Raw genomic sequence first — 24,060 nt, forward strand, 5'->3', positions numbered from 1 at the left:
AAGTGTTGTTGTAGATATTTTTATAGGCTATTCACCCCCCCTCTAGCCATTAGGACCTTTTAGAGGAGCAACGACGATTTGAATCGATCAAACCTAGCTGGGGATTCCCAACCACACAACATATGCAGGTCCTGGACCTACATATGTCAACCCTCACTCAGATCCTCCAAAACGTGAATGGGTCCGCACCACCCGAGAGGACAATACTCCACCGCCCTACATCATCCCTGATGGTATCACAGGGTGGGTACAAGCTACTCCCACCATCTCTCCACTTCCAGTGCGCAATTGTCCTTCCCATAATGGAATAGCCAAGGTATCAGACTTACCAGAGTATGTGAACTGTACTACAAAGTCTCGACCACATACAAGCCTACAACGAACGGTCCTCAACCGATACAGGCGGGACGAGCATGACCAGGCGAACCTATCTTCCCAAGAACACTTACCATATCATCAAATCCTACCTGGTCTCCATTTAACATTATTATCATCATGGTATTCTCACGACCCCAAAGGTAGAGCCGAGAATAGCAAAGTTAAAACCTATTTCTCGTGAACGATGAAACCATCATTCGACTTCTATCGAAGTCTAAGCATAACTAAGCATTAGAGATATCGACCTACACATACTAGTGGGGTAACAATTAAGGATCCTGAATTTGAGGTAATCATGCAACAACGGTTATTCAACCAACTCCTAATTACTTAAAGCACATCTCACAAGACTTAAAGTGTAATAAAGATTTGTAAATACTAGAGAAGGGTATAATGCATCGGGCTTGCCTGCATTGCAGAGAAAGTTAGATTCCATAGAAGGATCACAGGAGTAAGACGTGGCACCAACACCGCTGGTGGATGAACCTTCTCCGAAACTTTATCAACATAAACCTTCACTACACATAATAAATGATGTATGCTTAACATGATGGATTGTATGGCATATGGTTCATGATGAAAGACACATAAGTGCATAACAGAACTTAAACTAACCTAAGAAAGTTGAGTACAACTTTCCTTCACCAAAGAACTAGGGTTATTATTATAAAAGTATTTCAATTATTTAACTAACAAATTAATTAGTTGTTATCACGAAAGAATTAAACTTAACATGGAACCGCGTGTGATTAACATTTTTCTTAACCCATAATCATTATAAAGAACTTATAAATCTAAATATTTAATTAAGCCATTTTAAACTTAACATGGACCACGCGGCTTGGTGGTTGGAGCCGAAACTGGGCGAAGACGCCTGCCGACGGTGAGAGCGGACGCAGCGGCGCAAACTGACAGCAAGGGCAGCCTTCCAGCAGAACCAGAGGAAAAACAGAGAAACGAGCGAGCCGATGAGCATCACTAGGTCACAAGGAAGCTAGAGCATCAATCGATACGGTGAGAGGTGCTCCTGAGAAGTCTGGCCACGGCGAGGTGGTTGCGGCGGCCATGGTGGACCGCCGCGATAGAACAGTACACGCGATGGATTCCGGTGGAGAGAGGTGGCGTTAGCGGGTTCAGGCGACGCGCAAGGACGAGGCCAACGCTGTGGGCGCAAGCAATTGAGCGGAGGCGCAGCGGCGACGGCTAATTTCACCGGCGGAGTGAGTCGGCCAATGGCGAGTAGGAAAGGGAAAACAGGAGGAGCGCCGGCGGCTTGGTCCAGTTAAAGGCGAGGGCGAGGCGTCCGCACGCGACAGCAGCTACTTGAACCGCGCCACCGAAGCAGCTGCGTGCCAGGCGCGCGCGCGAAGCGGCAAACGAGGGCGGCGGGCAGCCACCGACAGTGAGGCAGTCAGGCAGGCTGCTCACCCCGGCGACACTGTTCATGACTGACAGCTCATCTTCTCCTCTCCTTTTCTCCATTTTCCAAACAGCAACTCAATCAACTACATTAATAAAAGTTGTTCATCCATCTCTAGTCTCCATCTTTGCTTAAAACACCAACCCCAAAAAGAGCAAAGGTTTTGAATTTTTGGAATTCTGAACACAGGTACAATGAAACTGAAACTGAATTCAGTTTCAGGGTTTTTGAAAACAGTTTTTGATTAGCTAAGTTTGGTTAATTAATTGGAGACTAAACAGTGATCAAACATCACAAACAAGGGCACATTATCAAAGTACAATCATCACCTCAAATCATGAAACAAGAGTTATACAAATTTTATTCATGAAAATTCATTTAATTAATCACCAAAGATTGGACTTAACAACTGCATTTTAGGAACTTAGTTAAAATGGTTGTGCTAGAAACAGTTTTTGAATTCAATCTTTGAAGCTCAAATTTGACATGCTTGACTTAGAAAAACAAACAAACTTTTATTCTATAATAAAGAGCATACTTCAAACAATAAAATTTATATTAAAAAGGCGTGCCAAGCGCGCGAAGCAGCAAATTCACATATATAAAATCACAAAGAACCTTAATTGATGTTATTAACATTTCATGTATCACCTAAAGCACACCATAAACAACATTAACATGCTTATAACTTAAACATGAATTGCATTATTAGTGGCTCAATGCTTGCTAATTATGCTTCATGATGCTCATGATCAAAATTTGAATTAACCTTTAACATCTAGGATGCTACACTCACCGACAAAACATCCTTGCATGCAACGAGAAGTCACACTTCACGGCGTTGAGCTCCAAGGGTTTTGAGAAGCCACCACTCCTAGCATGATTCTTGATCCACCATAGCTCGACATCTCGTGACAGCATCAATGGGGATGTCAATAGCAGTCGCCGATCAGGGTCTCAACACCCTTGTTCGGTCAACCGAGCATTGGGGAAAACAAGGACATCTGTGATACCCTTTGTTTATACATGCTGCCAACCAAATATACCATACTCTATATTCTACATTAGCACAGCGTGGCTTATAGCAGTCAAGCCGATGCACCTAATCAATCGCCCATAGATATTCCAAAGTATGCAACTTCAAATGAAACTATGATATCAAAGCCAGTACTCTCTCATTTCATCACTTGTTGGTGCATACATCATATCTATCAAAGGAACAAGATACTTGCTTTAGATAATGAAAAGCACCACAACCATTTCCTTTTTAGACATGTAACCATTACATGAACAAACTTGGTGTGGGTGCGCACCTCCATCGCCCAAGTTCTTGATCCTATTTGAACTAAAATTTGGGTACGTACTTTATATTTTTCTTTTTTCTTCATGAAATGGTAGAAATTTCTCTATGTACTATTGTTTGTTTACAAACACAAGAGCTGCCATTAAAATTTCAGCAAGAAAGTGCGTATCTCCATGGGTCCTAGTTCCACGACTAGAGCCCTACTATCAACTGGGCCACCTTTTACTGGGGCCAGACCACTTTCAGTGTCCCCAGTGACCCTCCAGTTGAGCTTCTTCATCTCTGACTTCTTCTGATTTGCGGAAAGGTTAGTCTCAGTAAATTCCTTGATCTGCACATACATTTCAACATCATTAACATTTAATTGAATTGGAACATCGAAGTTCTGATAAAAAATTATCAGAAGCCTGCTATGGAATTATTTTATGACAATTTTTTTGTTTCGAAGACCTGAGCTGCAGCAAATTTTCTACTTACAGTTCTCTTTCCGAACACCTTTTTCAGATCAACCTTTGCTACCTCTGAATATTTCGGGTCCTCAGCAGCCTACAGATCCGGCAAATATTGATTAGTATCGATGATTCATTATCAAGGAGAAAAAAAATTAAATAAGCTACAAACATACTTGAAAAAGATGGGCCAAGCGGAGTAGTGTGGTACCATCATCTAGGTTCTGAAATGTTAAGACATGCTCCATTATGGAAAATATATAAGTAATCGGATGCATGGGTAAATGGTAATGGAAGGGGGAGAACAGGTACAGTGATACCTGTAAAGTAACAATTGCAACATTATCAGGAAGACTGTAATTTGCATCCATCATACCAGCTTTGGCCACATTGTAGGATTTCGAGCTTGTCTCTTCCTGTAACAAGAATAAATTGTTAACTTGGACGGCATGAAAACACACAACAGAAAGGTTGATAGGGTAAGCGAATGTACCTCATGAGTAAAAGCAAGGAGAAAGGGTGAATAGACTTGTTGGCCATATGTACGTCGCCAGTGAGCTCCATTTCCTAGCTTTTCAACATTGACATAGTAAGTGCCCCTGGCCTGTCGTATTTTTGGAAGAATTACAATAGCTATTAGTAACTGGATAGCAGGATAATATAGAGACGAAACCGATGTGTACCGTAAGCCCTTCGCAATCTTGATCCACGCAAACCACTTCATCAAGTGGCTCTCCAACACCTCTGCCATCATCTTTAAGTAAACGCCTGAAATTGACAACATTTGTGGTTACAGAGAGTTTCAGTGTGCAAGGGATTCACAAAATATGATATGCAAATTTGAGGTCAATATCAAAAGGATAGAAATTAACTTCTTGAAAAGAAAAAGGCTACAAATTAAATTGGAATCGCTTGCAAAGTTTGATATCTGATAAGCCACTGATTTTAATAGTATGTGTGGCTAATGGAGACACATTTACACAATGTTTTTATTCTAGTATGGAATCTGATACGGCACTGTTTCAATCACTGAGTAACTGAGCCTTCTTTATCAGATTTAGATACAGAAAGAAAAATAGAATTACAATAGCGTGTGTGGCTAACTGAGCACATGCCACTTTAGCTAATACCTGTGTAGCATAATCTCTAGCTGACCATCCTGAATGCTCGATGCTCCAACAGCACGGTCCACAAGTACAGATAGCTCATATTTTCCATCTGCTACATACACTCCTAGATTGACCTGGAGAGTCAACCTGTCAGAAATCTGCAAGACTAGTAGATTGCTTATATAATAATAAAAAAGATACAATCATGATGTTTAGGAACTATTGTCTTTCTTTACACAAAAAGACAGATTTAATTGGGTTAAAAGATAGAAACCTAATTCTATGTCTAAAAAAAAGGGAGTACCAGTGCAGAGAGCTCTCGCTCTGTGCGGTGTCTGGGGAAGGATGTCAGTGGCAAGCCTTACCCTCGCCTGTGCAATGCGAGTAGACCACGACTCGAACCCAGAACCTTCCAGTCACAGGCGGTAAGACTCTACCGCTTGCACCAGGCCCACCCTTCAAACCTAATTTTATGTCTACTTGAGCAAATTTGGCCTGCTCGCCTGTAAAACATTTTTGTACGGAATGATCAAAGATAAGTAAGACCCATAAAATTTGGCCCAGTCCTAAACATAATTTGAATTATTTGTTAATGTTAAAGTCACGAGTGGGCCGTCCAAAGCCCAAGCCTAGCCTAATCGTGGTCCAAATCTACTGCATAGTGGGATTACTGGACTGGGCTTGAGAAGTCATTATAGGCCCAAAATAAATCGGCCTTTTTTTATTTAAGCGTGTCCGCACTGGTCCAAAAAAATGCTCAGGTCATCCATGAACATCAAAAGGAATGTAATGCTACAACTGGCTCAGGTATTATCAACTACAGCACCGGACACACACATAAGCAGTACACTGTACGCCAATACTTCTGCCTATGGCAAAAATACTGAACAAGGAGAACGAGTTGCTATCATGCAATGACTTATGAGGGCAGTGGCAACCTGCAGATGACTTCACTCTGTTTATGTGAACTTTTCCTTACCGGATAGTAATTTCCTGTAACTGGTTGAGTCACTTGAAGATTCCAGTCCTCCCTGTAGTTTCTCACCTGCAAATGAAAGTCTCTGTGAATCTGTAGGTAAAAGGAGACTAGGCAAATATTTCAGATGGGCTCCCACTGCCCCACATTCGCCTAAAAGGCCTGTTCAGATACAGATGAGAAAGTTGGGAACGATTTGTATGATACATACTCCCCACATTCAAAATTATAAGTCATTTGGGCTTTTCTAGATTCATGGCTTTTACTGCACCTAGATATATGTTCAGATACATAGCAAAATCTATGAATCTAGAAAAGTCAAAACAGCTTATAATTTGGAACGGAGGAAGTAGTATACTATACATAAACAAGTAACAATAGGAAATATCCAATGTATAAATTATAAAGATTATTACCCTTTTGAGGAAATCCCTTCCATTGGAGTCTGTATAAAATGTACTATTTGTGACCATATTTGCTGTCAGCCGTGTGATGACCTCCTTCCCTACATCATCATCGACAGGGATTGGCCCAATCTTTGTGATAAATGAGAGCAACCAAATAGTTAGTTGATTTTGAATAACAAATGCCCCCGAAATATGCTACCATCACCTGGAATATAATATTGTCCAAAAGTGGTGCACACATCATTTTTTTTCCAGTGGAAGTAGCTACTAACCGTGTATACAACTTCAGCGTGCTCCTTGTTCTTGTAGAGTCGTGTAATCTATACAAAGAAACACTAAGTACAATTCACTTCTCAAATAAATGTTTCTATACATTTTTGAATGTAGAGCATATAAATGTGAAGAATGTTATTGCAGATTTCAAGTATGTTCAAATGATGCATTGACAGCCACTTGCCAAGAAATGATGTCATGTACATACTTCAAATCCACAACTTAGTTGAAAGTCTGGATGCTAGAAATAACTCATTCTTCTAGTACTCAGGTAGGGAAGAAAGAACAAAAAAACAGTATAGTTGGTAACTAAACATATAATGAAAATGTGTAATGCGATAAAAATGGCAGGATTTACATGCCCTGCAACAGGGTTGTACAATTTAATGCTTAAAAAAATCCCAACTCCATGATTTCCTCTTATGATTCATATAATAGGGATGCCTTATACTATAGCTAACTTCTAAGAGAACATTTTTCAAATGGACTGTCTATTGATTTATTAATTTCAATAGACAGACTTGAACTAATCCTATATAGAGTTATACTTTAAGCAACCTTTTTCTTGTATGTTAGTAGTATATATCAACAAAAGGTTCTTATGTTAAGCAACAATCACGCAAGTTACATTACATTAAATTACAATTTCACTCAAACATTGCATAGGATCTGACCTGATAAATCCATGAGCTGAATTGTTGATGCACTTCATCAACCAGTGGTCCACGGATAACTTTCAGTGGCACCTAAAATGAATTAAAATGAATAAGTTCACTGACATGGAAACACGAATTTTGAAGTTGTATCGGACTAGTCCACGGTAATATTTTAGGTCTTTTACAGGGGTGCCATAGGGAAATAGATCAATTGAGTGGCGTATAAAGAAACTCAGATAGGTTGTATGGTATTACCGAGGATGAAACTGTAGTTGGTGTATTACCATCTGGTCGAAATATATAAGCTCCAGATGCCTAGCATAAAACACAAACATTAAAACTACCAAATATGTGCCCATATTTCCTTTTAAGCAAGAAAAGGCCAGTTCCTTGGTAAAACCTGTGAATCCGAGGCATCACCCTCACTTGATCTATACCAAAGAAAGCTTTGTTGAACTGGTAAATCCACCTGAAACATATTATCAAAGAATAAATGTATTAATGCTTCCCTTACAAAAAATCGAAGCATTGTTTAGGCAATGAAAAAACTCCATACTACTACTTATGTTTGAAAATACTAATCTGGCACACATAGTAAAACTACAGAATTTGAATAGTATTTAGGAGAATTATATTATATTTACACCCTTCGATAGAAAGATAGATGTATATATATGACTATATCTAATAGTGTACATGACTAATATATTGTGCAACTTCCTATGATCCGTACATCACTAATATTGTGCAACTGAAAAAATATCATGAAAGAAAACTTGGATGCACGTTTATCATCCTTGGATGATATAGGTAGATAAACCATAAAAAGGAGTATAAGTACCATAATAAATACTCCATCCATTCCAAATTTTAAGTCGTTTTAGCTTTTCTATATACGTAGTTTTACTATATATCTAGACATAGCGTTATCTAGGTGCATAACAAAAACTATGCACCCAAAAAAGCCAAAACAACTTACAATTTGGAACTGAGTATTGTTACAGCAGAATCTTATGCCAACTAGTACAAATGCATAATAATTCGAAGTTAAATCCATTGCAAATCATAAATAATGGATAATTTTTTAACCTTCTTTATTGGGAAACTGGTTAATAAACACCTATGAGAAATGGCACTTTTTGATTCATTTATGTTGACGGATCTACTGTGAAATGTTATCAAATCATTTAAAAGGGACAGTTTATTTTGATACTCACTCCTGAGATAGAATTGAATATCCTATTGAGTTGTCCAGATGCTGATGAAAAGGACATCTTTAGAGGTCCTGGTCCAACTTCAATCGTGCTGTTACTTGGAGAAACCACGGCTGAGACATGCTCAGTACTGTTGTATCCTGGACAAATGTTAGTTAACATAGAAATGATCAAAATCCATCAGTTTAATCAGATATTAATATCAACATAATTATATTGAAACTTCAAGTGCCATTAAGTTTTTTTTCATTTTACCTTATTGACTAATGCTAAATTTGGTGAAAATAGCTGAAATAAAGTTTTCCTACCCATAATTTTGAGGTCACAATTGAAGCCAGTTCTGAGACATGTAAATATGTGATATGAAATGCCTTACTCTGTTATATCGTAACTCTGCTATTGATAAAGCAGTTTCAAGCTTCAACAAGAATGATATTATTTGCTAGAGTAAGAAAATTGAAATAGTATTTGCTAATGGGCTATCAATGTTTCAGTTTATTCTATATAAATATTAAAATGATGCCATTCACCTGCTCCAGTTGATTTTGAAATGAAGTAAGAATTCCAGCCCATTGGTGGTGCAGAAGCTTGAAATGTTAGCCAATACTTAGGGGCCTTGTCTGTTGTGATTCCAAGATAAGCCTTCACATAAAACTTTCTTAAATTGCTTGTCACATTATCTACCTCAACTAGTTGCGACTCAACAATATTTCCATCAGAGCTTTTTACAACTAGGTTTTGATCATTGACCTGAAAATGTTAAAAGAACATGTAACGATAAAAGTAGAGATGGTCAATAGGCTATGAGCTGAAACGAGCTGCATGCTTCACTGACAAATTTATCCTAGTATTTTTACAAATTTAGGTCCTTTATAAAATGGCCATGAGCCTTGATATAATATTCTCTTAATGGGCATCCGAAATTTCTGAAGAAATGTTGAGTGAAGTTTTCAATCACTTACAGGAACCCTTATGAAGTCACTACGTTCCCATCCAAGAGGATTGTAAGCAACTACAACCTACAACAAATCATGTCAATATCACAAACATTAATTGGTATACAAAATGACAAAACAGATAGTACTCACTAAACGCTTTGTTGCTGAAATTGCTTCCTCAGTCGAAGGGCAGTAGCTTATATTGAGAAGTGGACACTAAAAATTCAATCAACAAGAGAGACAGTTTGATTAGGTTAATATCTTTAAGAATAACACATGAGAAACTTGGAACATTTATACTGAGTTAATATAGCACAAAACAGTAGGTGTTCTATGACCAAACAATCAAAGTAAAATTTCAATCAATAAGAGAGACAGTTTTGTTCTTTTGACAAAAAAAATTAATATCCATTGGAAAAATTATGGAAGAAACATACTTAAAATAATATCTGAAAGAATGCACCTCAAATAAAGAGCACATTTTCTAACCTGACTAAATTGTACTACAGAGGATACACATGTTCCGTTGGAGCTGGTCAGACAAGTTAGAGCAGTGTTTACATCTTTTTCAACCTGAACGACAAGAGAAGGTAATACATCAACATTTCTTTAGCAAACAAAAGGGCATTGTAACAGAAAGCTTTCAGCAAGGGAAATTGTGAACCTTTGATGCTCCAAGAGCAAGCCGTTTCGAGTAGTCATCAGTTGTGTGCTGTTTTGCAGTACCTGAGACTGCATCATGATGCTGGGCAATTCCCATTGCATCTTCCAAGCTAGAAGTGAACAATCCTAAGGAACTGCCACCCACCAAAAATTCTATTTGACGTGCAGCCTGTCAGGAAATACATTTTTTCCAAGGTTATTCAAGAACTTCTTAATACATGGTTTAGATAGCAGCATGGTTCATGTAGTGCAGTGTGTGAATATTATACCAAGTAATATCCACTGTGTACTCGAACATATCGCTTGAAAGTTGGACGGCTTGTAAAATACCCAGTCCAGTATGCATTTGTTGAATCAGCATAGCTGCAATTTGCAGTACAACAAGAGCATCATGAATATTTTCTTTAGCATAAATATTTCATGTTATACTTGTAGTTTGAGAGCTCACGGGAAATAATCATCGTATTTTACTGGCCAAGATTCATTTGATGCATGTTTAGCATCTGTGTAGATAGACGGAGTAGAATACAACGCATGCACTCTGCCGTCCTGCAGGGTTCAGGACATTATTATCTTACTTTTCAAATTCAGTAGAGATAATACTTAACCACAGCAGGAATGTCACTGATATACACTGAAAATCACATTGGTAGATGTTAAAAAACTCAAAATATGTATGCATGGTTGAATGGGATTCGGTCTGGTCAATCCTGCATGCCTGTCATCAGGAGAAGTAAAACCACCATAGTGGACGTCCTGAAAAGCAGGTTCACCACACAGGTCCCTAAAAACTGTGATTTAACTTTTACGGAGATTAAAGTATATCATTTTAGCAGTGCAATATTGTTTGAAGATGCCAAAAATTAGTGCTAAACATGTAAACCGTATATCGAAACTTCACATGGAAGGATAAAATTTGCAATACCTTGTTCACATGTTGGATAAGTTTGTCCATATTCCGGAACCAGGATTCAGCATACTGATAGTTAAAATCATCCCCCATGGTCCACATTATGTGGTCTGTACGTGTAACATTTGCCTGATTACCAAAACATTTCAGAAGTGAGTTACATGTTTCAGTTAGAAACAACTTGAAATCGCTCCATTCAACCAAGATGTATCGTAAAAAAATGGAGATTTACCTGTGCTAAGGCTGCAGCAACAAAATCATTTACACGTTCTTGGACATTATAGTCAAACAATGACAGGTCATCCTAGAAATAGTTGTACATAATTTATATAAATGTAAGGTTGCGTAAAAAATCACTATGGTTCGGTAGCATGAAATTAGTTATGTATGGGCATGTACCTGAACAGGTATGATATTTTCATCCAAAACTTCGAAGCCAAAGCCATCTGGTGGGCTATAATGCACAGGAAAGGCATTCGTGAAGATCTGCAATTTAATATACAATTACATGAATCTTACAGAAGTCAAACAATTGTGAGACTTAATGCTAATGAATAGAATATGATGATATACAAAAATATTTCTAAGAAAAGGACAAAAGGAACCTGTGAAGATGAACCGAAAGTTCTTGAGCCACGCCATATAACCTCTAGGCCTTTGTCTGCTTTCCGTGTTTGCCTATCTTGGTAATCAATTCTTGCGAAATGTACAGAATCAAAACCAAGCTACAAGTGCAGTAAACAAACGTTACATGCAAACAATTTTGCTTTTTTTTCCTAAAACATTGCAGTTATAATGCTTTCAGAGATTTAAGTCTTCTATTCAGTGAGCCTAGGAATTTATACTACTACATTTGTTCCTGAAATAACTTAATTAGTAGTTCCGTCAGGAACTTTAACATCATTTGCAAATGTGAAGTTTACAGTACCTCTGCTCCAAGCAAATAAGCTTGAACTGCAGAATGACCAAAAGGATCAATTTGCCAGCCAGCTCTTGGAGTCTTATTGAATTGTCTCTTGATCATCCGGTGACCAAGTGTGGTCTGATCAATCATGTCAATGTAATGCACCGCAGCTTCATCATGCATACACCACCCACCATTTCTGGAAAAAATATCCATAAGAAAATTTTGAAAAAAATAACTGAAGCCAAGATCAAAGGGGATAAGGACAGTCACATCCATACATGAACTCTAGCTGACCGGAATCAACAAGTTTGTGGACTATGGCCTGGATTGTGGGGCTTTTCTCTGCCCACCACCTTTGGAAGAAAGCCTGAAAACAAAAGGACTAGGTAATTACCTGGAAAACAACACATACAGAAAAGGTTCTTTTTCTACGCATGAAACTTTGGGCGACATACTTTTGAGCTGTTTTTTGGCAATAGAAGTCAGTGACTTGGAATGCAATGTTTTGACAAGTCTGTGTCTCAGAATCAACTACCAAAAAACGATCAAAGCCTAATACAAGCAAGCTTCAAATGATAATTCTCTAAACCATATACCCAATTAATAATCAATTTATTTAACTTTTGTAGTCCTTAAATTTAAATCAATAGTCATAGATCCATGTTGGCATATTTTGATTCTAAAACAGTTAATCGCACGTGGGCACCAAGATTTGTCATACACTCATTTTTTGCAGTAACTTTGGTTTGGTTAAAACTGTTACTTTTTCCCGGAATTTGACACAGCTAGAAATTAAAACAGGTATGGGCATATAGGAGCAGAGTCCACATGCAACATGTTGTTGGTCCTTGTTGCAGCACTTGTACATGATAGCAACCCATGACTTAGGTAGATATGGTTGTGGGCAGTTTATTTCAACTTGACTGTTTGGACATCATCCGATTGGTACGCAGTAATGCACACTCTTTGAAAGTTGTATTTTTCTCAGTACTTTCAATGGTAAAATGGCGTAGGAATACTTTATGCATAAAATCCATTTATTTTTATATGTGGCCCAATATATATAGTATTATAAAATATTGTTGACCTAAGGTAGTACTCACTAAATTTCAACTGAATCTATCTGTTTCGAAATGTCCAGAAATTTGATCCGAATGTTTCTGTTCTGGAGGGATCTATGTGAAGTTGTGAACCGACTGATGAATTGGGGGAGAAACAGAGGAAGCCATCATAACAAGTTCAGTGCTCCGCCTAATTTTGGACATGATAGCAGAGTGGAGGAACAAGAAGTGGATGTCAGTTCACATGTGGGAGCTGGGAGGCCATTTCTGTAACGACGTTGTTGATAGGTACGTAAAAAAAAAGTAACGCTGTTGATAGCAGGCCGCGACCGATGATTGCTCTGCAGTAGAGCAAGGGGTGTCTTTTGTTTTTGTCGTTGTCAACATCAACTCGATGTGAAATAAATAATACTTCCTCTGTCCAGGAAAAAAAATGCAATTATGAAAAACATACCTAACTAATCCATCATTAGCACATGTGTTACTGTAGCTCAACGTGGTCAAATCGTGAACTAATTAGGCTTAAAAGATTCATCTCTTAAATTAGTCGCAAACTATGTAATTAGTTATTTTTTTAATCTATATTTAATACTTTATGTATATGTTCAAACATTCACTGAGAGAGTAAACTTTAAGAAGAGGAACTCAACCAGGCCAAAAAAGAGATTGTGGAACAAAAGCAGTCCAGAGAGCCGACGAGACTACGGGTTGGACCCAAACGTCGTGCACCATCTGTGTCGTCTTGTACTTGTCTGTATCGACATCAAAATGGAAATGGTGTGCAATGTATGTACTACACTGTTTCTCTGCTCTTGTATCACCAAAGTCCGAAGGCGAAAACTTCAAACTCTCATAAATTATTAATGGCGTAGTAAAAGTGTGTTTTGGCTTGGAATAATGTACTACACTGTTTCTCTAGCAGTATCCAACCAAAACTTTGACTGCAAAGCACGCAAGCATTGTAGAGCACAAGGACGAGGACAAGTCCAGGCGAGAAAACAGAGGATCGGTTCGGAACCGATGGAACACGAGCATTTGTATTTTGTAAACGACAAAAGGATAGATATACTAGTACTAGCAAGGAGGCGGCAGGCTTGAGAGCTACTCCACCCGTTCTAAATTAAAGTTAGCTTTGATTTTTAGGTTCATCTATTTTATTTTATATCTAGACATATTATTAGATCAAAATACATAGCAAAATTGATGTAAAAAAATAATTTAGAACGGAGGTAGCAGTACTGTACTACTGACCTGCTCGACGACGACGAACATGCGGGCGGGATCCCTGGCGAGCGCGTCCACCACGGAGTCGAGCGTGTTCATCACGCACGCGCCCTGCCACCCACCACCTCCACGTGGTGAGAACCGAGAAAGATCGACGGCCGGAGCAAGGCGGCGCAGGATGGTGTTACCATACCTGGATGGAGTTGTTGGATCCGACGTAGTACTGGTCGACGGTCTTGAGCCACCCGACGTCGTCGTGCGAGTGCGGCACCAGGTGCACGTTCAGCTTCCCGGCCACCACCGCCGTCGCGTTGAATGCCACTGCGAACGCCGACGCCGACACCCCCGTCGTCGCTACTGCCACCGCGAGCACTAGCACCGCCAGCAGAAGCACCGGCGCCATGACGGCCGCTGATGGCTTGCCCGGCCCCGGCGAGCGGAGAACGGTCAGTGGAGTGGGAGGTGGCCTACAATGCGGACGAACCGTTGGGTGTTGGTTTCTTCAGTTCTTTCTTGGAGCTGGCGTTTATTAATTCGGTTTCCACCGGCACCGGGCGTTGCGCTCACGGTGGGCTGGTCTCCGCCTCTGTCAAAAAGAGCAGCCGAATGGTACATAGTAACATAGACAGACATTTTGTTCCTAAATAAATAAACGGTAAAAGGAATAAAAATAAACAAAGTTTATAAATGAGATCGGCGCGTGGTACGTACGTGCACTGCGAATACGTGGCTCTGTTCGCCTGGTATTAGTTGGTTGGTTGTAAAAGAAAAACACACTCCACGGCTATAGATGGCCAACAGGTCGGCTGGGCACGCCGTGCCTCTCGGGCTGTGCCTTACCGGCCCAGGCACGGCCCTATGGGCCGATTTTCGTGCCGTGCCAGCCCGCGAGACATGGCCAGAATCATGGGCCGTGTCAGCCCGAGGCCCACTAGCTGTCGACAGAGAGAGAGAGAGGGGAAGGGCGACGCCGCTCGCAAGCGGACAAAAGAGAGAGGGGAAGCGCGAAGGGGATCCGCTTGCCGCCGTTGCACCGGTGCCGGATCCGCCGCTCCCGAGCCCATATCCACGCGCCGCCGCCGCTGTTCACTGGATCCGCCGGAGAAGGGAGGGAGGGGGGACACGGGGAGTGGATCCACCACGGAGGAGGAGATCCGCGCCGTCCCTCGCTAGATCCACGCCGCCCCTACCCGGAGACGTCCGCGCCGGAGGAGAGCCGCTGCAGGGGCCGCGCGAGCTCAGCCGCTGCAGGGGAGCGCCGGATCCTGCCGCTGAAGGGAGCTCCGCCGGAGGAGAGCCGCTGCAAGGGAGCGCTAGATCCCGCCGCCTCCTCGCTAGAGCAGTAGAGCGCCGCTGCAGGGGCCGCGCAAGCTCCGCCATGGGGGGCCACGCGAGCTACACCGCAAAGCGCCCCTACAGGGGCCACGCGAGAGGGGTTGCCGTCGGGAGGGAGGGAGAGGGGCGCGGGCGCCGTTGTTGCGTCGGGAGAGAGAGGGGAATGGAGTTAGGGTTCGCCGGTTCGGGGCTGCGCGGGGAGGGGGAGGGGAATCGGGGATTCGGGGGTGGGAGCTGGAGCTGGGAACCGGGAACTGGGACTCTAGGAGCGTGGGGCACTGGGCCTCGCGGCCTCGCGGGGACGGGGGAGGAGGCTGCGGGCCTGCAGCAGCAGACGAGCAGGCAGGGCCGCCAGCGGGCCTCTGGTTCTGTAGCGGGCCGTGCCGTGCCTAGGGTAAGCCCCAGCCCGGGCCCGCTAGCCACCGGGCCGGGCCAAAAAAACAGACTTCGGGCCGGGCCGACGGGCTCGGGCTGCATGGCCAACTATATTCACGGCTCATTTGTACAGATTAAAGCCAGCAGAATAACGTAAGCCAATAGGCGCGTGTGTTCCCTGCCTGGTACGGCGCGTGACGTCTAGAGGAAGGAGATACATACATATGAACTCCTAGTCCTATATATATTCGTTCTTATCGATATACACTACACATAAGTTGGTATTCCGGTCCATTTTTATAGCTCACGCATTTTGTCCACATGTACGTGTACGCCGGACTGATTTATAGACTCTAGTGACACGTGAACCGCCCGGGCGGGCGGCCGGCTGCCACAAACAATTTCATTCTTATCTCTAGACAAGACTGCAGTGTAGCACCAGATGAACACACAGAGTGAGATTTTATTTATTCTTTCTGCATAGTACACACACGGCAAGCAATCCAACGTTGAATACCACTGGTATGTTCTTTTTAACGAACCGACCCGGCTAATATCTGTTTCTACTGATACGGTACAAAATACAAGTAAATAGCTTTTTTGCGAGTCTACTTATAGGGGAAAATAGAAAAATAGAAAAAAAAACACCAAAAACAACTTAAATTCTATGGTCAGTTGGCAACAACATGCAATGTAGTTCCATCCAAAAAAAACATGGAATGTGCACTAACATAAATACCACAAACTCCACAAACCACTAGCAACTAAGGATGGCAACAAGGCGGTTTCGGGTCGGATATCCGTGGGTTTGGGTTTGGGGATGATTTCTCACCCACGGTTTTCGGGTTCGGGGCCCCGAACCCTATCGGGTGGTTTCGGGTTTGGTTTTCCACCCGTGGATATCCAATGGATATCCGAAATAAATCATTTGGAATTAAAACTCATGTTTTATAATATGCTAATAATAATTTATTTACTTAGATTATTAAATTTATTCTAAGTTGACTCATGAAAATATTTATTATTTGTTGCCTCTTGTTTATAGATGTGAATATGTGTATGTATATTATGCATATGTTTATAGAAAGTCCTTTTTGCTCTTACTATGTTGCCATACAAAGCGGGTTTCGCGTATTCATTCGGGTTTCGGGTATCTGTGGGTTTGGTTTTGGGGAGGATTATCACCCGAATCAGTGTTCGGTGCAGTTTCGGGTTTTAATTTCGGATTTTGGGTTCAGGTGCACAAAGACTCTACCCGATCCGAATTCACCCTGTTGCCATCCTTACACCGCTGGCCACCACAACAAAATGCACCACTACATCCGTTGGTCACCACGTGCGCGTCTTCACCTTCGGGAGGCTCCTCAATGGGTTTGGCACAGCGCCATCAATGCGGGTGGCAGAGAACGGCGACAGCGACCCCTTAGCATCGGGAAAGTAGAACCACTCCTAGTGTCACCCTTTCTTCGATGACAGGAATGAGAGGTCGATGTATGTAACACCTCGGGTGTTTAAATACTAAAACCTGACATGTCATCATACGCATTGCAAAGCATTTGACATTTGGTGAAAACTTTGAGATGCATACACTAAAACAAGTTTATATTTAAGTGGTATGTGTTGAATTGTATTGTTTGACTCAAGTTCAAAGTTTGCTTAGATTTTAAAATTTTCAAGAAAACCCTGATTTTCAGCATTTAAATCCTACCCTGAAAACTCATTTCAAAATCTAAGCATATTTTGGGGTTGAGCCCAAAAGCAAAAGTGTAGAGCTTGACAAGTTATACAAAGTTTGTTTTTGGAGTTTTCAAAGTTGTTATGAAAAATTTGGAGTAATTCGAAAAGGTGTAATTCGTTAAATTTCCCCTATTCGAATTCAAAAGTTCATTTCAAAATCTAGACCGAATTTGGGGTTGGTTACAAAAGCAAAGTTGTAGAACTTTTGATTTTGAACAACTTTTATTTTTGGAGATTTTTGAGTTGTTATACAAATTTGGGAGTAATTTGGATTTCAAACTGGATGGCAATTCTATAATATTGATGAACAGTGTTCACCGTTTAAGCTACATTGCCGGCGGCCCTTCTTCATCATTCCAGGCGTGCCCGTGGCCGCGTTCGGCTCCGCACTGGCATGGAGAAGCTCCTGCGCATCGTCTTCGTGTCCTTGGCCGCGTTATAAAGCCAATCACCGTCGCCGTTCTCCTCCTTTTCAACTCCTCTGCTTTTCCCGTCGCCACCGCCGCTTCTCCGTCGACCTTCCGCCGTCGACCTAGAGCATGTACCATCTTAGCAAAGCTTGCCATAGCTCCGTTTGTTCCTTGCACACCCAGTCCTCCAACCCTTGTTGCCTGATTTCGCCGGGAACCACCGCTCGTCGCGCTTCTTCCTCACGGCCGGCAGGATCTCTATCGGGCGAGCGCTGTCGTGGCCAGCGCTCTACGGTGAGCCACTGTCCTTGCTCGGTCCTGTTTTAGATTCACCTTGATGCCATGGTGCTCTATGCTCGGTTGGTTGACCATTTTGTACACCGCAGTCACCGGAACATCGCCGTCATTGTCGCTTGCTCCGTCGTGGGTGCTGTGCATGTTGAACCGCTTCACCGTTGCTCCTCCGGTCTTGCTCTCTGCTCAGTCGTGTTCAGGCTAAGCTGCTGAACCTTCCCGTGCTATTTGTTTTTGATCTATCGGTCTCACATCGCCGACGTAGCGCAGCCGTGCCACCGTGTCCGCCATGGCCGTCGGCAAGCTCATGCACCGCTGTAAGTAGTCTCGATAGTACACTCAATCGATGCGGGGTGATGAGGGGAGTGTGTTAGTACTTTCGCTGTCGCCGTTGGTCTCACCGGCGGCGAGAAATCACCGGTCAGCGCCGTCGTTGCCGTGGTCAGCGCAGGAGGAAGGGGATGACAGGTGGGGTCAAGGTGTCAGTGACTTAGTGATTTGAAAATGAAATTTTCCTTTTTCAGAAATGATTGAATAGTGTATGCTTTTGTTATTTTTGTGTAGAATCATTTAGAGCTCCAAACATTATGAAAATTTTTGTGTGATCTCTCTATGATGTATATTGTTTAGGAAAAATATGAAATCTTATTTTTCAGTATTTTTTGAATGTGATAAAAATTGCTCAATTTATTAATAAATAGATTTCCATGATTTTTCTAGGCTTATTTAATTGTCCAAAAATTATGAAATTTGTTTTGTCACTTACTTATCATGTAATGAACATTTACAAAAATTTTGAGGTCAATTGGAACAAGTTGATTTATTTCATAATTCTTAATTAATTAATTAATTCATAAAAGCAAATAGTAACCTTTAGTGATTTAGGTTTTGTTTGCATTTTTGATTGAGTGATGTCCTTGGGTCATTAGTTGGTAATGATCCTTGGCAATTGATGTAAGTAGTACAAAAAAGATTTGGTTAGTTTGACTTGTAACTGTACCGCGAAGGAAAGTTGTATTCAAATTGTTAATTTTTGCATCCATCATCGAGCATCATGTTTCGTACTCCGCATCATGTTAAACATGGCACTGTTACTACGTGTAGTGAATGAAGGTGAACACGTAGTAGTTAATCAAGTTACGAAGGAGGTTAATCCGTCTGTTGAGGTCGGATCGAATACTTGTGAAACGTCGCAGGAACCGGACTTTTCTGTCAACGAAGGCAAGCCCCAGATGCATACAACCCTACCTTGTATTTTACAAATTGATTTCACTTTTGCTTCTTTTTACTGCATTAAGTGATTAGGAGTCAAGTACAAACCAAATTGGTATATTACCAACCTTGTTATTCCATATTTACCATATTACCAGTTTTAAATTCGTATATGCCTAGTTTTGCTTAGCTATGCTTAGAACGATGAAAGTCGGGTGATTACCTGCCACCTGCAAGTTTTAAATGGAACTTTGGTTACTTATGTTATCATGTGATATGGGAATGTGGAGTAATAAATCTAGACCGGGCGGACTCGGTGTGTGTGAGCCACAAGACATGGAGGTCTTGCGAGCGGGTCCTTTCCGTCTGTGTCGATTAAGGTCCGTACCGTTGTTGAATTGCATGAGGTGAGACTTTGTAGTACTAACCACATACTCCAGTAAGCCTTCACTCGGCTATTCTATTATGAGAATGGCTACTTGCGCACTGGGAGTGGAGAGATGGTGAGAGTAGCGTGTACCCACTTGGCATTGGCTGGAATGGTGGAGTACTGTATTCTTGGGTGGCGCGGACCCGTTCTTATTTTAGAGGATCCGAGGGTAGGTTGGTATATGTAGGTTGGGGACCTGCATATGTCGTGTGGTCTGGAATCCCCAGCTAGGTTTATAATCGGTTCGAATCATCGTTGCTCCTCGGTTATGGAGACTCAACTCACTGTTCATCATCGTAGTATTAATAACTGGAACTTGAGGCTGGTTGAGAAAGTGTTGGATATGAAGTTTCATGATCTCCATACGGATCATGTCAGCTTTGTATATGATTTTATGAAGTTATAAATGTCGAATTAAAGAATTTTATTAAAGAGCTTTTACGCAAAATAACTTTGATTATTGCTAAATCCATATCTTGAATCCCTGAGCCTGCATTCCTGAGTTTATCAGTTCTTATTTCGGTTAAGTCTTGTTGAGTACTTTTGTACTCAGGGTTCATTGACCCTTGTTGCAGGTGAGCCTCATGAGCAGATCTATTTTGGATTGTGCTGCATGACAGTTGTTCCTTGTGATGACGATGAGAAGTACATATGTGGCCCTTGGGCAGGGTAGTTTCATTGTGTGTTTTGTACTATATTATAATGCCACTCCACTATTTCATTTTGTAATAATTATCGAACTAGTTTGTAAGGTTTGAAACCACTGGTTTGTAAACTAAGTTATCGTAAGACTTCCGCTATTTTTCTCTGATGTATATATTTATAATAAGTGTTGTAATACTGCAATGACTCTGTAACGTGATCCTGCTCGGAAATCGTGGATGATTCAGGGTTCTCTGAGGACACCCGACAGTCTTCTTAAGTTATCGAGAACATATGCATAGATGTCAAAGGTCGTTGGACAGTGACAGGTGCATGTGGGCCCTATAATTTAGGAGAACCTGCCACAGAATGGTTTCGGAGTGATCGTTGCAAGGTTTTTGTTGTATTGTTTTACAAAAACTTCAAAATGATTTGGATGACTAAATTTAACTTGATAATTTGGTCCAAATTGCTTCTGACTTATCTTATTTCTTTCTCACCATTCCTTATTTGATTAAAAAGGTTTTGCGTGGTGGAGTAGTAATCTTACTATGCCCTATATAAAAACAAATGTGTTTATGTGCATTATAAGCTTTGATGTTTTTGTTCGTAAGAACAATTCATGTATCATGATTAATCCATTTGTTACTTACTTTCCCTCTGAGTCTGGAGTTGAGTAGTGAGTCTGGTTTGAGTATTGTAATCCATCATAGTTGCTCTTTAGACTTTGATCAAATGATCTTATTTGGATTAAATTGGCTTCCTACAGTATGGCTCGTACCAAGATGATGCCCCGTAAGTCCACTAGACCCAAAGGAATTCCTTGTCACCAACTTGCCCCTAGGAATGACGGTGCTAGTAGTAGCAGCTCTAGGCCTGATCCTCAGGTAGAGATACAGAGGATTTCTATAGAGTTAGCACAAGCTACTAGAGATAGGGCTTTGGATGCTATACAGGTAGGAGAATTACAGGATCAATTGAGGCGTCTCACCACCGCGCACAGGAACTACGAAAGCATGTTAGTTCGTACGGTGGAGGGAAGGAATGAAGCTTGGCATAGGGAAAATGTAGCTAGAGCTAGAACTCATGAGCTAGAATTCTATGTAGAAGATTTAGAAGAACATAATACTTATCTGCATGAGGAAGTTCATAGGCTTAGCAATCTACTAAATCCAAATCATGAGCCCCAAGCTAATGCAATGGACCCCGGTGTCATCCTTGCTGATGATAATGAATCGGAAGAGGAAGAAGAAGAAGATCCTAAAGAATTAGTAATGATCAATGAAAGTGATGATGAAGGCGGTAATAATTCTGGAATGGATACCAAGCCTGAAGTTTGAAGTAATCAAGGAAAGGAGTAGAGTTGTATAATAGTTAGTTATAGTTAAGCTATGTAGTCTTGTTTTGGTACTTACAGGTTCTGGTGTTTATATTAGTAAACCCTATGTAATGTGTCTGGAGTAAGCTTTTGTGCAATTCAATAAAGACTTGTGAATAAAGTTTGGTTTGTTATGAGCAGATGCGTCGTACGCGGGGTTCATATATTCCTGGAACTTCACAAGATGAGGACGGTATTCCAGATCCGCCACCAGTTCCAATAAAATCTAGTTGATGATATAACCGCACTTGTCAATGTGATGGCCGAAAATTCTCGTTTGCTTCATGAGATAGCTCAGAGTAATCAGAATTAGATGCACGGAAACCGTGGTCGCCACCATAACAGACAGGAGGCTACATATGTTGATTTTACAGACACAAGACCACCAGTGTTCACCAAGGTAGATGAACCATTGGAGGCTAATGACTGGCTTCAAACCATGGAGCAGAAATTTGATCTTATTCCATGCATGGAGTATCAGAAACCTACGTTTGCCGCTCAGCAACTTAGAGGAGCAACGAGTGCTTGGTGGGCAAACTTAGTGGCTATGCAACCAGCTGGCATTCCAATAACTTGGGCTGAGTTCCGTACTGCATTTAGAGCCCATTATATCCCTGAAGGAGTTATGGCTATGAAGCTGGATGAATTCCTTGCTTTAAAGCAAGAAGATCAAACAGTGATGCAGTATGTGGGAAGATTCAATCACCTATCACAATATGCATCTAAACATGTCAATACGGATGCCAAGAAGAAAAGGTGGTTTATGAGAGGTCTGAATACCAAGCTGTAGACAACAATGACAACTTGTACTAATGTTACTTATCATGAGGTAGTAAATATTACAATTGCTTCAGAGTCAAAGTATCGGCAGCATAAGGAGCTCAAAAAGAAAAAGAGTATGTCATCTAGATCTTTTGGGGGAATCAGAAGAGGCAGAGGGTGATTTATCATCCAGTACATCATAATCGTCCTCCTTATCGTCTGCCGTAGTCCCAAGTTGGGCAACAGTCAAATGTCCGTCCTACTATAACCTACATGAGTTCACATTCGACCAATGCTCCTAGTGGCAATGCTCCAATGTCCCAGGGTCACAACTATCCATGTTACAATTATAGAAGGATGTAACACCCCGGTGTTATGCCTGCATTTAGACACTACAAATCATGCATATCATGCATCATCAAGCATTCTAATCACACATGCCTAATCATGTAAATAACAACTGAAACATTGTTTCGAAACATTTGAAACATGTGTGAAACCTGAATGTTGCATACCTTTGTTAGAATTGTTTTGCCCTGAATTTTGCTTGCTAGGTTAGTAGAACTTGTTTGGCTATCATGGTAAATCATCTAGAAATGTTTAGTTCAATTTTTGGAGCAAGGTTTGTATTCAAATTAATTCAAAATTTGGCTTCAAAAGCAATTTCCCAAAAATTAGGGTTTGGAGTTAAACATTGACTTTGATTTTATAATTCAAAATCTAGAAAGAATTTGGCTTTGGTCATAACAGCAAAGTTGTAGAGAATTAAATTCTAATCAACTTTCATTTTTGGTACATTTTCAAAAGATGTCATTTTATTGCTCAAAATAATATTTGAAGATGGCATTTAAAAATTCCTTGAAAATATATTTGAAAAAGGCTTTTTCCTCCTTCGCGGGCCGCCACTTCGCTTCTGGCCCACGACCGAAGTCGGCCCAGCCAGCCCCCCACGCGCGCCTCGCCTCACCTCGGCCCAGCCCAGCCCAGCACCGCGCTGGCCTGCCTCCGCGCGCCTGCCCGCTGACGCGCCGCGCCGTGCGCCCGACTGCGGCAGAGCGTGCCCGCCGCGTGGCGGCCATGCGCCGTTGACACCGCCGCGCGTCATAGCCGGCCTGCGCCCGCACCCATGTGCCCGCCTACACCTGCTGGAGCCGGTGCGCTCGCTCACTACCTCCCGCGCTGCCTTTTCTCTCCGCCAGAGCCGAGAGCCCCAAGCTCTGCCTCTCGCCGCGCCACGCACCCACTGGCGCAATTCGCCGTGGCTCCTCCACCTCGACCGGCAATCATGCGCCCACAGCTCCGCCTCACCCTCCTTCAAGTTGTGCTCATGTTTGCGCCACCTGCTGAGCTCAGGTAGAGCCACCTCAGCCTCGCCACCGACGGCCATGGCGCCGTCGTGCTCGGCCGGCATGGAAGTCACCGTCCTCCTCTTCTCCAGCCCCGCCTAGCTACCCTACCGCATTCGCCATCTTCTCGCGCATCTCGTGCGCCCGCCAGCTTGCCCAGCCATGGCCGGAGATGGCCGCCGGCCTCATGGCCGAGCCGCGCCGCCGCGCCAACGCAAGCGCCGGCGTAGCCCCTACCTCAGTCGGCCAGG

The 24,060-nt window shown here is 41.9% G+C and overlaps 1 protein-coding gene across 5 annotated transcripts; it reads right to left on the bottom strand.

Annotated features, from left to right (window-relative positions):
• Positions 1–2,971: 2,971 nt before the first annotated feature.
• On the bottom strand, positions 2,972–14,458 carry LOC136539162 (alpha-mannosidase-like). 5 transcript variants are annotated; one of them, XM_066531106.1, is made up of 29 exons: positions 14,082–14,458; positions 13,916–13,999; positions 11,882–11,970; positions 11,625–11,799; positions 11,302–11,421; positions 11,096–11,182; positions 10,929–11,000; positions 10,712–10,825; positions 10,235–10,335; positions 10,056–10,149; positions 9,788–9,955; positions 9,613–9,696; positions 9,274–9,339; positions 9,148–9,204; positions 8,716–8,827; positions 8,189–8,325; positions 7,372–7,440; positions 7,227–7,286; positions 6,990–7,061; positions 6,315–6,362; positions 6,052–6,171; positions 5,639–5,704; positions 4,681–4,793; positions 4,234–4,318; positions 4,044–4,154; positions 3,871–3,966; positions 3,727–3,774; positions 3,579–3,647; positions 2,972–3,432 (listed from the first exon to the last, which is right to left on the bottom strand). In XM_066531106.1, the coding sequence occupies exons 1-29, from the start codon at positions 14,289–14,291 to the stop codon at positions 3,244–3,246; spliced, it is 2,916 nt and encodes a 971-aa protein (XP_066387203.1). In that variant the 5' UTR covers positions 14,292–14,458; the 3' UTR covers positions 2,972–3,243. The 5 variants fall into 5 exon arrangements, with proteins under 5 accessions (XP_066387203.1, XP_066387201.1, XP_066387202.1 ...); XM_066531104.1 differs by having other exon boundaries at positions 8,716–8,935; XM_066531105.1 differs by lacking the exon at positions 9,274–9,339 and having other exon boundaries at positions 8,716–8,935.
• Positions 14,459–24,060: the final 9,602 nt, after the last annotated feature.

The sequence above is a fragment of the Miscanthus floridulus genome, chromosome 2, assembly GCF_019320115.1.
Source record: "Miscanthus floridulus cultivar M001 chromosome 2, ASM1932011v1, whole genome shotgun sequence".
Taxonomy (NCBI): domain Eukaryota; kingdom Viridiplantae; phylum Streptophyta; class Magnoliopsida; order Poales; family Poaceae; genus Miscanthus; species Miscanthus floridulus.